Raw genomic sequence first — 15,643 nt, forward strand, 5'->3', positions numbered from 1 at the left:
CCACGTAAATTTTTTTAGCCAAAACCAAATGTCAGCACAGCAATCACCCTTGGTCTGATTGAGAGACCGACGATGACGAAAAATACCGCCCCCTCTGAACAAGTTGCACCAACCATCTTGCGCAAAATTACTGCCCACGGAGACTTCCTTAGCTCAAAGACGAAAATCGCTCTTTTCTTTTACTATCAAAAAATTGACTCTTCTATTTATTGGCGTGCAACGAAAAAAAAAAAAAAAAAAAAGGCTTTTCATTACGTTGTTGGTTTAATTATTGGGAGTAAAAGACACTTTAACAAGGAAATCAACTTATGAGGTAAAAAATACATGAACATTAAATATAAAAACATAATACGTGATAGCCGGGTCTACAATTTCGTGCTTCTACAATTTAAAATAGAAACTCACTATCATCACGTCACGTGAAGTCATGGGGGGGGTTAGAAAGATGTAGTTCAAAGTTTGCCCAGATATAATATTGTAGGTAATTTTGTTCAGGACAGCCTGACTTCCCATGACTTCACGTGACGTGATGATAGCGTGTTTCTACCTTTAGAGGTAGCAAGCGCAAGGGTGCGGGTTCGATTCCCACCCGGGGCGAAATGCAGGAAATCATAAACCCGGCCAGAGTAGGACATAAAGTAAATATACCTAGATATGACACAATAGTAGGTACCTTAAAGTATCAATAAAATAACAAGACACATTACCCCAGTCACTCACGCTCAGACCATCTGAACGTGGGTGGCGGAAAAAGCTTGAGATCGCGGTCTCAGACGGTCTGACAGACCTAGGTCTGTCGGTCTGACCGTGAATGGCTGGAGGTCTGTCGGTCTGACCGTGAATGGCTGGCACTAGCATAGATCTCTCTTGAACAGGTTAACTTTTAACCTTTTAGGTACTTTCCTTATCCTATAGGAAGGAAAGTAATGTAATCGGGTCAAATTTTTTAATCACATCCTGAGAATAATAATCTCAGTCATTATCAATGCATCGCAAAGATATGAAAGGGGTTAACACATAACCTAGGGAGATCAACGGGTTAACCTTTGTTGCTATAGATTCTGATAACATATTACATATGTACTAGGGGCTAAATGACTGAACATTCCTTGAATAGGTGTATTCTCCTTTCGGGAAATTGGCCACTGGAAAATGGACCACTACTCCAATCAGTTTCCATTGTAATAGTGGTCCATTTTCCAATGGTCAGTTTCCTGAAAGGCAAAAACACCTACTTTTGGGGACTAGTTTTCGTACACAAGTAGGAAAAAAAAAAGAACCCTCAAGCCTAGACTAACCCTGTTAGCCCTAAATAATAAAAATGAACGCGGCACACAAGGGATGTAAACAGAGACCGCTTTAACAAATGAAGAAGCCCCTACGGAATACTAGCCTAGATTTTAACAAAAGGAGATCTGAAATGGGTTAACACTTACTTAACCTTTCTTGTCACATGATAAAAAGATATTAGGAATTGAACGGATGGCATTCATTGAATACAATTTTACAGAAGAGAACCTTCGTAGGAGAAACACCCTATTTTTCTCCTGTGAGGGTTACTTTTGCGAAATTGTATTTCACAAATGACACCCGTTTTGAACAAAAGGAGATCTGAATTAACACTATTAGAGGTATATAAAGAGTAAGTGAGTGAGTTATGAAAAAAAAAGAACTACTCTTTTCAGTGAACTATTCAGTGAGTCATTTTCATAGGTTTGGTTTTGCAGTCAACAAAGCGCTATGTGAGAGAAGCCCAAGTATAGGGCTATAGGAAGTTAAAATAAAACTTACAACTCACTTTTCAACTCTCTATACCTGGTCTGACTCACTCAGGTCTGACTCACTAAGTAATTCACTAAAAAGAGTAGTTCTTTACCTCTCACTCACCCTTCACACACCTTCAGTTGAACACTTAACCCTTACCATGTCCAAAGTTAAAATAAAACTTACAACTCACTTTTCAACTCTCTATACCTGGTCTGACTCACTCAGTTAACTAAGTAATTCACTAAAAAGAGTAGTTCTTTACCTCTCACTCACCCTTCACACACCTTCAGTTGAACACTTAACCCTTACCATGTCCGGAACATTCTCAGTTTGACATTCACCCGGGAAAGTTCACCTCTTGAGGACACCAACCTTCAGCAAAAGTTGGCCACTTTCACCGTGAGAGGGTGAAGGTTCTACATTCTCCTGTAGGGGTGGTAAGGTTGGGCGGGCTGAGGGTTGTTGCTCCGAAGGGGGCCTGGACCTTCGTAGTACTCGACCGGCGGAGCACCTGAAATGGGACATAAGGGATACAATGGGTTAATAGATTATCATAAACACTCTTACCCCCCCAGGACCACAAAGTGAGCTCTTTAAGAGGTCTGATTGTCAATTTTTTTTTGAATTTTTTAAAAATCAACCAGTCAGATTCCCTTAATCCGAGAGTTAAAACTTAAACGGAGTTTAAACTAACTTTGTGGACCTGGCCATTAGTGGTTAATCATAATCTCATGATTTCACCGCTTTCTTCTTCTTCTCCTTCTTCTTCAATTGAGTGATTCGTTTTTTTAACGGCCATCTTACTCTCATTTAAAGTCTACAGCCAAGAGACTTTAATTTGTCACAATTAGGTTGAAACTCTGAGAGTACTATAATTTTAAAAACCTGTGTTAATACCTGCTTATAGCTCTGGAAATATTGTCCCCCCCCAAAAATACCACTTCGTGGCATAAAAAAGACCCCGCCAAGTCGTTCCTCCCAAAATAAATCAAGTGCCCAATAAAAAATAATATATACCTTACTACCGATAATACTCTAACTAAATATTAGGAATTGATTCTTCAAATTTAATATAGGTTTCTAACATAAGCCTTACCAAATTAATATAAATAAATCTAACAAATTACTTTTTCTTTTGGAGTTTAAATCGAAGAGGGGGAAAAGTTACTCGTGTGTAGATAGGATACGTTTTGACTGTTGCTTAACGTTGAAAAAAATGTGGTATCTTTAATACAAATGACAGATACAGTTCTTCATATTTTAAAAGTAAGAAATGTGTAGGTAAAAAAAACGATTCCTATTTGTAACACATTAGATTCAGCGCTGTGTTCAATATTCGAAGGTCTATAGCTACGTAATTCGAGATTTCCTGTTCAGAGGACCTGATAATGGGAGCTAGGACATGGGCCACTTCTTCAATATTCACAATTTCTAAGCATTTATAATGAAATTAATCTGTCAATGTGTGTGATGTTTTGGCTATGGAACAGTCATATCTCGTAATCGTAATGTTCAAGTAATTCTTGGCAGATCTCCTATCTGAATGGCCCGGAGATCAAAATCAGAGCGATAAGTGTCTGCTCTACACATTATAAGTATTATTGTATTAAAGTGTTGTATTTGAGCGAAAGCTCCAAGGAAAAACAATTGGAAACTTGGGATTTTCCCAACAACACAAATCAAACGACTAAACATTCAAGTCCCCCGAACAATCCTTCCAAACACCTAAAATTTATTCTTCTTAAAATGTAAAAGAAACTAAAGTTATTTTCAAGTATAATAATAAATGTAAAATTTAAAGTAGCTCACGTAATTTAAATTAAACTAAAATACATTAGTCTCACTTTCAAGTTTCGATTTTTTTTTTATATATTTTTTTCATATTTAAACAACTTACTAGAGTAGATAAATTAAAACTGTCTTATTGTAAATCTAGTGTGTATTAAATAAAAATCAATGAATTTCTTACCACTATTTTTATCTTTATCAATAAATTTTCAACGGTTACGTTTAGAGGTTTCAATAAAATGTAAAATAAATTTACGTTTTTATTTACTGTAGGCTTAATTTAATAGGAGACTATTTTCGAGGTTAAATTTATTTAAAAACAAAAGAAGTCGGTTACTATTACTGTGTAGAAGAAGAGAAAACACAAAAATTTCACCGGAGTAAATAGTAGAAGTACCTAACAATAAAACGGCGATGTAGACATTTGACAATCAGAGAAGTTTTGAAAGCGACAAATTTGAGAGTGAAATGACAGAGGTTGTGCTCAACACAAGTTGAAATCTAACTAATGACGACGATAGAACGACAAACACAAATGCCTCCGAAAGCACAAAAATGAGCTCAAAGAAGAAGTTGTTGTAAAGATATGGAGCAAATTCAAGAACTCTGATGAAAAGAAGTGTTTATTTATTATTGCAAACACCTAGTGAACGTCTTCTGTAGAACGACAAACACAAATGCCTCCGAAAGCACAAAAATGAGCTCAAAGAAGACGTTGTTGTAAAGATATGGAGCAAATTCAAGAACTCTGATGAAAAGAAGTGTTTATTTATTATTGCAAACACCTAGTGAACGTCTTCTGCTAAATATGTATCCCATTTCTGTAGGTTTGTGAGGTAGAATTTTGGAAAGTGAAGGTAAAAAATGATGGGAGGTTAAAAATAAATAATTGGATTGATAGTGAAGACTGGGAAGTATTTTGGAAGGGCAAATCACTGAGGATGTAAATGACATTACGGTTTCCTACTTTGAGCCCAGAGACAACAAAAGAAGGGAAAGGAGAGGACCAAATTTCTTTTAAATATGCATATACTTTAGATAGACAATGATATTCCGACGTGCATTTTTTTATTTATTTCTAAGAACTAAAGATTAAAATATAACCTAATAATATCTATAGACATTTAAAACACCAACGACACAACACTGAGCACACTAAGAGTGAGAGTAAGAGAGAATATGAAGAGCTCTCTGTTAAGTGTTTCAAAGACCATCACAACATGGGCGATATTTCAGAGATAAGTGACTATCAAAGTCCGAGAAGGCCTTCGACACTCTCAATAGGGTTTACAACAAGGGGCAACACTCGGACCCCGCCTCAAACTATCCATTTGAGAACATTGATAAAATCCAACATACACGATATCAAATTGAAACTTTTAAACCAGGGTTGTCCAACCTTAGGGCACCCGAGGGCCGCAAGAGACCAAGGTAGAGAGTTGGCGGGCCGCAAAAACTCAACTCACGGAGGGGGGGGAAGTGGCCTGGTGTAATATAATTATAATATAATTTTATTTTATTATGAAAATTCACCACATGATGACATTAGTGCGATTTCTGTGGACACTCTGCAGCTGACACAAGTGCGTGAATACACACGTCTTCGGTACACAAACGTAAAAGGTGTGATTTTTGTTCATTTTTTTTAGGCGGGCCTTCGCGGGCCGCAAAAATGAGCTCGCGGGCCGCGGGTTGGACAAGCCTGTTTGATTGGGTAATTGGGTATGTACTTGCTACGGGATAACTGATTTGGATTATGCTTTTCATGACCGGATTTTGTATTTATCATTTGAAAGGTATATATAAATATCTTTAAATATGATTCAAAATGAGCTTGAATATAGGCTTGGTAAGGGTGTTATTTACTACAATGCAAAGTGTGAGTTAGATCAGTAATGAGAATTTCAGTCTACACATTTCTTCACGAGATCAAACTAGAAAAGAAAAAGTAATTTGATTTGGTTATAACAATTAAAAGAAAAATTAACTTTACGTAGATTTTACTTTGTACAGAGGACATAATTTTAATATTTGTTTGGTAAGTAATTAAAAAAGAACTTATTCTTTAAATTTAAAAATAAGAATACCTTAAGATTTTAAAAACAAAAGAAAAATAAATAAAATAAAAACAGATTTTGAAATAAAAAATGTACTCTATGTTGAATTAAAATAATTAAAATTAGTATCACAATGAATGTATTCTACTTTAATGTATTTGTTGCAAGTCTAAAACTTAAATCCCGAACTGAAAATGTTTTGAATTCTTAATAAATACCATTTATCTTGCTGTAAGATGAACTTTTAGTGAGTATCTAATAGTAAAGAAGCTCTAGGGAGAATTCAACAAATTCATATTTAAATATTTAGACATAAACTTAAGTTGACTATTTGGATATTATGTTCACAAGATATCACTAAAAGTTAGAGCATGATCCCCAAAGCTGAACCATTCAAGAGAGAAAAATATTATTTTGTTCCGGGTTATAAGAAGAGAAAAAGTATGAGACATCCTGCAAAACAATTTTCAATAACAAAGAAAAAAAAAAAAAAAATGCCTATTAAACCTTTCTTTTGCATGTACTTAAACTTTCACGACGGATAGATAATATTTGAAGATGATATACACATTTCATTAATTTGCTCTGTAATTGATTATATTGTTCTGATTTCAAGTGTTTAAGTTTTTCATCAATAGCACCAACTTAGTCACTGTGTCCGTTCCAAAGGTTATCACTTCAGGGCAGCCTATTGAAACACTTGATACAGAGATGAGGAGAAAGAGAAAGAAAGGAAGAAGAGAAAGAGAAGAGACAGAGAAAGTGAAAGAGAGTTAGAAAGAAACTTTGACCAGGCGAATACATTGAATCTTAAAAGTTAAAAGTAAGCGATATTAACTTATTTCCTATGGTTTTGAGTTCAACATTCTTAATTAAAAGTGAAACTGGAAGTGGATTTTCAAGATAGGTAAGACTATCTTTCACATTCATAGCATTTTGAAACCCAAGAGAGAAACCTGATTGCCCAGGTACAAGTGTAAGAAATTCGTTTAATTTTCAATTGAAATGCCCAGATTTTTTTCTTTTTAGTTCACTTTAAATGAAAGATAATTGTTTATGTTCTACCAACATAATGAAATTTCCATTTGAGTTGCAAAAGATTATAAATGAACTTTCTGTCAACAGGACAAATTATACAGGGCGGAAGAGGAAATCACTTCACCGTACATCTACATGGGAATAGTCAAGTGATAAGATTGCCACCCTGTACAGATTAAATTTTAATAAGTCTATGGTTTTTATCTTAAAAAGTAATCAGGTATACAGAAATTTCTTAGCAAGTTTTTATTTTTATAGTAGATATCGAGGAAAAACTATACACACACTTAATAGTTAGGTAAGCCAATTAGTTAATTCTTACTTAGGAATAAAATTAACAATTAAAAAACTCTTACTTCAATATTTAATACACAACTTAACGAATCATTAACATACTTAAAAGTAATTAAACTTTTTATATATATATATATAAAGCTAAGTTGTTTTGAAATAACCTAAAATGGAACATAAAAATGTAAAAGGGTGTTTTTGATGAAAACACTTTCAGTGATTCTGATCGTAGCTCTTAGGAGATGAATTTGGAGTAACAAAATAGAATACTCACAAAAACAAACATCAATCTTATCATATTGGAAAAAAAGCTTTTTGATTGCTGAAGAACAATATAGATTGTGACTGATTTTGAAGGAATAATCAGCAAACTTGCACACTGCCAAATTTAAATAGTTTTCTACCAAGTCCTTATCCGAATGATTGTCATTTTGAAAAATTTGTTGTGAGAAAAGAAAACGGTTCTAATACAAACGAAACATTATTCCGGAAAGCGGACACAGTTTAAGAACCTGTCACTATTGCTTTTTGGAACAGAACAGAGGAACCACTTCCACAAGGCATTCTGTTTACCACTGTGTCCACCTAAACCAATCAGAAATCACTGAAAATATGCGCAAGTAGGTACTGTTTTCGAATTATAAATATTTACTACTATTAGATTTTAAAAAAATAAAATAATATCACATACATATTTAACTACTGAGCACTGGTCAAAGTTAACAATCTAAAAGTCTAAAGAAAGTTCTAAAGAAAGAATAAATTATGTCATGAAAATGTCCGATGATACCTAATTTAATATTAAAAGCAAAAGGGCCCCCAAAAGAAACACAGAAATATCTACACATATAAACACACTAATGATAAGGTTATAGTTATGCCTTAAAAGTAGTAAAATCAATATGGGTTGGCGACTCGGCGCTATACAACACAGGGGAGATGTTTTGTTCCTAGGGGATTAAGTTTGAGAGGGGGCGGATAGAATAATGCACAATCCACCGCGCGAGATATTAGATTAATCCCAGCCTGAGCAAGCGCGCGCGACACAATATGGAAAAAAAGAACAGAAAAAATGAGGGTGTGAAAAAAGTGATGATGAGATTCAAAATGAGGAGCTTAAGGGCTACAATTTGGACATGGAAAGTAATGACTACAATAGTGGGGTTTTAAATATAATTTGAATATACATTACCTGTACAAAAAGTTCGCCATTCATACGAACTTGAACGTTCAGGGGAGAGGGGAAAAGACGGGACACAAGAGGTTTACCTTTTACACATGCAAAACCCTCATTCTAGATTTAAAAAAAAAAGTTTTTCTCCTATCAGCTTTCATCGGTTCTCTTAACATCATTATTAAAAAGAACTTAATTAAAAATTAAATTAAATATCTTAATTCAAGAAAGTCACAGAAAGAGCGATGATGGATGAGCGATGATGGACAGAGAAGAGAGAAGTGGAAAACCATTTATTATAAAAATGGAAATGACCACTAGGAAAATGACAAGGTATGTCAACTGAAGTGAACTTTGGAAAATGAAGAAATATTCGAATGTTCGAAAGAAGAATAAAAGGGTAAATACGTAGAGATAATGTAGAAAAACTGGCAAGACAAGAACTTAGAAGAAGACAAATGGAAGTGCCATTCAAAATTCATAGCGTGATGTTAAAGGGAGAAAAATCTTTTGCTTGGAGAGATAGGTATTTATGTAGTTAATAAAAATAGTACTATCGTTTTTTTTTTCCACTTGAAAATATCGCAGACAGTAACTTTTAGTGAAGTGAATCAAGTGTGAATGAATACTTGGGTGAGAAAAATGTATCAGGACATCAGGTAATAGGGCTGCCAGGAGAAGACTGACAAGAAACGCCGATCCTATTTAAGTAGGAAAAGGCTAAGAAGAAGAATAGCTTTTCGTGAAGCAGGTGAAAATTACTGTATAAAATTGACAATACCCGATATAACTCTGAGTGAAGAGGATGAAAAGGGGGCTTTTCAGCCCTATCCCGAAAGTACCTGGGAATAATTCAGAAAAGAGAGAGGAAGAGGAAGGAAGGAAGGTGTTTCACCACTTACCTGTTGCACTGCCGTAGCCTCCTTCTGTACCGGGAGCTCCTGTGTTGGCACCCGCGTAATTCCGGCCCGAATAGTTCGAGGACTCCTGAAAATCAATTATTACTACCATTAGTGGATAATTTGGAAGGAATTTTAACCCCGTGGCTTTGCGATAGCACTTTATTTATTATTATTTATTTTTTTTTTTTTTTCACTGCGAGAGTAATAGAGGGGATGATAGAAGGCACTAATACAGTTGGAAGGCCACCCCTCGACTACATGAAGCAGATCATGAGAGACATGAAGACTTGGGTGAGAAAAATGTATCAGGACATCAGGTAATAGGGCTGCCTGGAGAAGATTGACAAGAAACGCCGATCCTATTTAAGTAGGAACAAGAATAGCTTTTCGTGAAGCAGGTGAAAATTACTGTATAAAATTGACAATACCCGATATATAACTCTGAGTGAAGAGGATGAAAAAGGGCTTTTCAGCCCTACCCCGAAAGTACCTGGGAATAATTGAGAAAAGAGAGAGGAAGAGGAAGGAAGGTGTTTCACCACTTACCTGTTGCACTGCCGTAGCCTCCTTCTGTACCGGGAGCTCCTGTGTTGGCACCCGCGTAATTCCGGCCCGAATAGTTCGAGGACTCCTGAAAATCAATTATTACTACCATTAGTGGATAATTTGGAAGGAATTTTAACCCCGTGGCTTTGCGATAGCACTTTATTTATTATTATTTATTTTTTTCAATGGATTTTTAATCCAGCAACGATAACACTTTGCAAGCACCAGTGTCCTATATCATCAAAGTATGAAAATGTATCTTACAAATTGAAAATAGCCAATGGAAAAGTAGTTTTTTTTTTCAATTTGGACGAAATAATACAAAATATGGAAATGTAAAAACTTTTCCGTACTTTGGTGATATCGGGCACAGGTCTCAATAGATCACTGAAGTTAAACAATGTAGCACGCAGTTAGTAGGATAGGTGGCCAATTTCGCCAACTTTGTATGCTGTATCAAGGAAGTATCCAAAAAACATATAACAGTAAGCAATAATGTCAATACATGGGATGTCTAATATAAACCTAACCAATAATGTAGCTTGACGCTAAATGGTAGGTAAATCCTAACAGTTAAACAGCGACGTTAATATATCTCTAGGGGAAAAAAATCCTCTGAAAAATTAACTCTCTCACCTGTTGATATTGGGCGTAGGTTCCATAGGCCGAATAATCAGCGGGAGGTTTGCCGGCCGAAGGGCCCGATGGGTTAGGGCCGGTGGGGGCCGCTCCCGTGGCGCCTCCTGCGGGCGGGCCCCCGGCTGCGGGGGGTGTGGGGCCGGTCTGGGGCATGGTCCAGTTTTATATAGAAAACACGTTATATAATATGTCAACCTGTTGTAGAAGAAAACATGGGAATTATAACATGTCAACCTGTTGCAGAACATTTCCTGCCAGTATATAATATGTCATTTCCTGCCAGTATATAGAAAACACGTTATATAATATGTCAACCTGTTGTAGAAGAAAACATGGGAATTATAACATGTCAACCTGTTGCAGAACATTTCCTGCCAGTATATAATATGTCATTTCCTGCCAGTATATAGAAAACACGTTATATAATATGTCAACCTGTTGTAGAAGAAAACGTGGGAATTATAACATGTTAACCTGTTGCAGAAGAAAACACGTTATATAATATGTCAACCTGTTGTAGAAGAAAACATGTCTCTTTCTCTCCATCTCTTCCTCTTTTTTCTCTCTCTCTCCCTCTTTCTCTCTCTCTTTCTCTCCCTCTTTCTTTCTCTCTATCTCTCCCTCTTTCTCTCTTTCTTTCTCTCTATCTCTCCCTCTTTTTCTCTCTCTCCCCCTCCCTCTCTCTCTCCCTCTTTCTCTCCCTCTTTCTCTCTCTCTCTCTCTCCCTCTTTCTCTCTCTCTCTCTCTCTCTCTCTCTCTTGCAGAAGAAAACACGTTACATAATATGTCAACCTGTTGTAGAAGAAAACATGGGAATTATAACATGTCAACGTGTTGCAGAAGAAAACACGTTATATAATATGTCAACCTGTTGTAGAAGAAAACATGGGAATTAATAGGTCGACCTGTTGCAAAACATGAAAATTAATTTGTTTGACCTCTAGTTAAGTACTTTGATTTGCTATGTACTTTGTTAAGTTAAGTACTTTGATTTGCTATTCTTTTCAAAGAAGAGTCTTAAATAAAGCCACAATCTTTCTAACACTGTGAGGTAAGTGAAACTAGGCTGATCTTAAGGACATCTAAATTGTATATATTATGTATAAACAATACAATAAAATTTTGATTGAATCAAATCAACATTGGAAAGTTAAGTAGGTAACTGGTTACTTGAGTATTTGATTGATCTCACCTGTTTGCCACTCAAGTTCACAAAGTGCTCGGAAACACATCTGTCCACAGCATCATCATCCTCGAAGCTCAAAAACCCAAAACCTCTCGACTTCTTCTTCTCCTGATCGTACATGATGACCACCTCCATCACTTTACCGTAGCGGTTGAAAAACGTGCGCAAATCGGTTTCCGTCACATTTGATGGGAGACCACCCAAGAATACCTGTGGGGGGAGACAAGACAAATTTTGATGTGAAATCTGATGTCACAACTCTTCAAACTTTTTCATTAGAAGAGCAATTAAAAATTAAATTTTCGACCTTTTAAAGTTACTTTTTCCAAGTTTGACCTCAGATTTGGATTTTTCACAACTTTTTATGTAGGAATCAGCCTTTTATTAATAATATTTTCCCAATTGCAACTCCTCCATTGAAACTTTGTGTAGACAGTGGAAAAAGAAGAAAGAAACAGAGAGAGGGAACAAGACATAAAAAAAGAGAAGGGAGAGAGTTGAGGAGTGAAATAGAGGGAGAAAGGGAAGAGAAAATAGGGAAGAGAGAGCAATAGGAGGGAGAGAGAGGGAAGAAGGGGGAGAGGAAAAAGACAGCTGACTGAGAAGAATAGGAGGATAGAAAGAGACAGAAGAGAAATAGGTAAGGGAGAAAGAAAAAAGAAAAACATGTTCCAAGCAGCCTGTTCAACTTATAGGGAAATGATTCTCTCCAAAGAGGAAAAGAAAGAAAAATAGATCTCACTTAATATTATTGATGGACCTGGAGGGAGAAAGTCTTACCTTGGGGAATGAAGAGTTCTTTTTGGGTTTCTGTAGGGTTCTCGGGTTGCAGGGCTTGGGGTCAATAGTACGACCATCCAGTGTGTGTGGGCAGTTCTGAATGACGACACCCACATTATTTGGGTCGGCAAATGTCACAAAGCCAAATCCACGGGATCTGCCGGTCTCATTGTTCTTCATCACAACACAATCAATAACCTCACCATACCGACTGAAATATCTCTGCAGTGATTCTGAACATTGGAAACAAATGCAAGAAATTTATTAAATATTTTACTTAGCAGAAAATTAGCTGAAAATTAGCCTATTTTTCAGAAGGTTGTGAAACTTGAGTGTGGAAAAACTTCAATACATAGTACTTTATTTAAAGCAGTGGTTCTCAACAGGGGCAATTTCAGATTTTTGGGGGGCAAAGAAGAGAAGGGGGCAAAGACCAATGGGGGCACTCACATTTTTAATCATAAGATGGAAGTTAATGAAAAAAAAATCTGTTAGATTTCAAGACTTTCCATTGTAGGTACTAACTACCTACCTACAGTAAGATAATGGCAAATGGAGGTACATACGTAGGTAGAATTCATTCAAGAATCATTGATTGATTGATTGATTTGAAATATGATGTTGGGCAATTCTTAAATTAAATTTACGTGAAAAGGGAATTCTTAAATTAAATTTACGTGAAAAGGATTGAGGGGGTGATGAGTAAAAAAAGGTTGAGAACCACTGATTTAAAGGATCTATCATAAAACATAGGTTTTGTACTTATGGTGCTCCTTTGTCAATACAGAAATTCAAAGTTAACATTTGGGCACAAAAATACCAAGTACCACTTTTTTTTTAATTGTAGGTTGAGCATACCTTGAGTTGTCTCCCAGCTGAGTCCACCAACAAAAAGTTTTCTGTAACAGAAGAAAAAGAACAATATATCTATCACTGCCATCACATTTGGTAATTATTCAGAAGCCACAACAATGAAACAGAAAGCTCCTTTTTGTGTTTAACCTAACCCTATAATAAAACTGGTCACTGCTCATTTGTGAAAGCTATTTTTTGTAGCAATATTCCATTGACATGAATTTGACCAGGTACCTCACTTTCTCCTGAAGCCTGGCTTTCAGGTTCACATTGAAATTTTGTTAATCTCTTTGGGCCCCTATGACATGCTGAAGGGAAAGTAGATGGAATAAGAATTGATCATTTGAGAATTCCTACAAGATCACAAAATCTCAAGTAATTTAGTACAGGTCTTAGGTAAGTGGGATCACTAATTCTTTAGCAAATGGACCCAATCAAGCCTTTACTTAGGAGCCTATCAGATTGCTTGATCTATTAGTTTAAAACTTATAAATCAAGGTTGAACTTGTTTTGTAAGCCGTGAATTGTACAAATAAATAAAATAAAAATAAACTCAGTTTTGGGTCCTGGGCAGAAGTCTACCAAATTTCATCAGACTCAATGTTAAGGAGTTATGGGGAAACAAATTTACCTACCTACATAAAAAAAAAAAAAAATCCTCTCTCTATCTTTCTGCTCCCCCCTTCTCCACCTAGATTAATTATAAAGGAATTAGAAACCTGAACGCCAGGGCTTATCAGGACAGGACCCTACCTAGATCCAGGATTGTTTACTTTCTCAAAGTCAAAAAGCTGGGAAAATGAGGGATTCCTGAACTTTTCTTTTGCTTCCACAACTTTTAGATCCCGCGATAAATCAATTTAAAAAATACCAGTAAATCTTGAACTCTGACGTCACAGCATACACTCCCGTACGAGATGACATCACATCAAATGTCCCAAGCAAAGCTGGCAACACATTAATCTGTTTTTGTACATATGTTTCTATGCATCTCCTGAAGTCTGACGTCAGAGTCCTGAACTCTGACGAAAAATAAAAATTGAATTTTCGACCTTTTACAGTTATTTTTTGGACTTTTGACCTCTGATTTGATTTTTTCACAACCAAATGCAACTTTAGCCAACACCTGGGAGCAGCCTAAGACGCGTTTCGTTATTTGAACTCATCAGTTAGACATAGCTCTCAGGTGCTGGCCAAGAATTTGGAAGTGATATTTATCACCCTATAATAACACTGGTCACCGTTCAACCTGTGAAAGCTCCTTTTAACCTAACCCTCTAATAACACTTGTCAATGCTCATTTGTGACAATTTTCCTTTGAAGTAACTTCTGAACAAGTAGGTACAAAAAAAAATCCTCTGAAAAAAATTAACCCTCTCACCTGTTGATATTGGGCGTAGGTTCCATAGGCCGAATAATCAGCGGGAGGTTTGCCGGCCGAAGGGCCCGATGGGTTAGGGCCGGTGGGGGCCGCTCCCGTGGCGCCTCCTGCGGGCGGGCCCCCGGCTGCGGGGGTTGTGGGCCCGTTCTGGGGCATGTTCCAGTTCCAGTTGTTACCGTAGCCGCTCTGTGGGGCCCCACTGGTGGGTCCTGGAAAATCATAAGATAAGATATAAGTATATTTGATATAAAATTGAGTTTTTGTTACAATGGTAAGTCGTGGAAAATCATTACAAATGACACAATTATCTAAGGAGATTTCTATATTGTAAAATATACAAGAGACACAGTTATGATAGGTTTAAATTTAAACAAAAGCCTAAGAATGTAACCCATTGAAACCTTTGCAATCATAAATTACTACCACATTGTATCAATTTCAAAACAACATACCATAAGAGCCATAGCCCGTCTGTTGGGGTGGTGCACCATAGCTGGAGCCCCACTGGGGCGGAGCCTGAGGGCCGGGTGGGGCGCCCCAATTCGTGTACCCTTGTGGTGCCGAAGGGTTAGCGTAGCCGTTCATCGGAGTCTGGCTTGATGGGGCCCATTGTCCGGGGAAACCCTGGGTCTGAGGTGTGGAGCCCCAACCCTGGTATCCTTGCATCATATTGCCAGGGCCCATTGGGGTCATGCCAGCCATCGGACCACTTGGAGTGCCCATACCCATGTTCTGTAACAAGAGATGAATAAATTAATGGTTCAGTGAACTGTACTTAGACCTCTGAAAATAGGGGTCCCTAAGGGGTTCCCAGTTGCCAATCATGATCAAATATTAGAGCAGCATCTTCACAGTGGTCAATCAACGTCAAAAAATAACTTTGCCTTGAGAGTGCCAGGTGATTTCCACCAAACAACATCCTGAACAGTAAGATACATTCTCGGAACAGCTAGCTTTTTCCTTTTCTCCTTCTCTCGTCTATTTAGAGACAAGAATTCTATTTTACAGTCTCTATTAAAAATTAAAATACTAATAATACAATGGTCACTACTTACCGGACCCATAGCCATAGGGCCTCCACTCTGCGGGGGTCCCCACTGGTTGTTGCCCATGTCATTGCCTTTGTTAGATGCATCACGGGGTTCTGCCTTCTTGATTTCGACCTGTTGCAGAAGAAAACACGTTATATAATATGTCAACCTGTTGTAGAAGAAAACATGGGAATTATAACATGTCAAC

At 36.8% G+C, this 15,643-nt stretch overlaps 1 protein-coding gene and 3 long non-coding RNA genes across 4 annotated transcripts in view; 1 reads left to right on the forward strand and 3 right to left on the reverse strand.

The window, feature by feature from the left end:
* The first annotated feature begins 248 nt into the window (after positions 1 to 248).
* On the forward strand, positions 249 to 1,838 carry LOC113470593. Its single transcript, XR_003393596.1, has 2 exons — positions 249 to 791; positions 822 to 1,838. It is a non-coding gene; the product is annotated as an uncharacterized LOC113470593 (long non-coding RNA).
* A 128-nt stretch (positions 1,839 to 1,966) lies between these two features.
* Positions 1,967 to 15,643, reverse strand: part of LOC103516853 (heterogeneous nuclear ribonucleoprotein 27C) — a 22,899-nt gene continuing 9,222 nt past the window's right edge. The window contains exons 3-8 of the mRNA XM_026829141.1: positions 15,460 to 15,604; positions 14,857 to 15,136; positions 14,512 to 14,613; positions 10,200 to 10,306; positions 9,564 to 9,648; positions 1,967 to 2,278 (exon numbers count right to left, since the gene is read on the reverse strand). Coding sequence (XP_026684942.1) covers positions 2,184 to 2,278; positions 9,564 to 9,648; positions 10,200 to 10,306; positions 14,512 to 14,613; positions 14,857 to 15,136; positions 15,460 to 15,604 — 814 coding nt within the window. The 3' untranslated portion in view covers positions 1,967 to 2,183. The remainder of the gene's footprint in view (positions 2,279 to 9,563; positions 9,649 to 10,199; positions 10,307 to 14,511; positions 14,614 to 14,856; positions 15,137 to 15,459; positions 15,605 to 15,643) is intronic.
* Positions 2,985 to 5,049, reverse strand: LOC113470592. The gene is made up of 2 exons (XR_003393595.1): positions 4,341 to 5,049; positions 2,985 to 4,198 (listed from the first exon to the last, which is right to left on the reverse strand). It is a non-coding gene; the product is annotated as an uncharacterized LOC113470592 (long non-coding RNA).
* LOC108253378 lies at positions 6,195 to 9,105 on the reverse strand. The gene is made up of 2 exons (XR_001809732.2): positions 9,018 to 9,105; positions 6,195 to 7,967 (listed from the first exon to the last, which is right to left on the reverse strand). It is a non-coding gene; the product is annotated as an uncharacterized LOC108253378 (long non-coding RNA).

Source organism: Diaphorina citri, unplaced genomic scaffold (assembly GCF_000475195.1).
Source record: "Diaphorina citri unplaced genomic scaffold, Diaci psyllid genome assembly version 1.1 scaffold1681, whole genome shotgun sequence".
Taxonomy (NCBI): Eukaryota; Metazoa; Arthropoda; class Insecta; order Hemiptera; family Psyllidae; genus Diaphorina; species Diaphorina citri.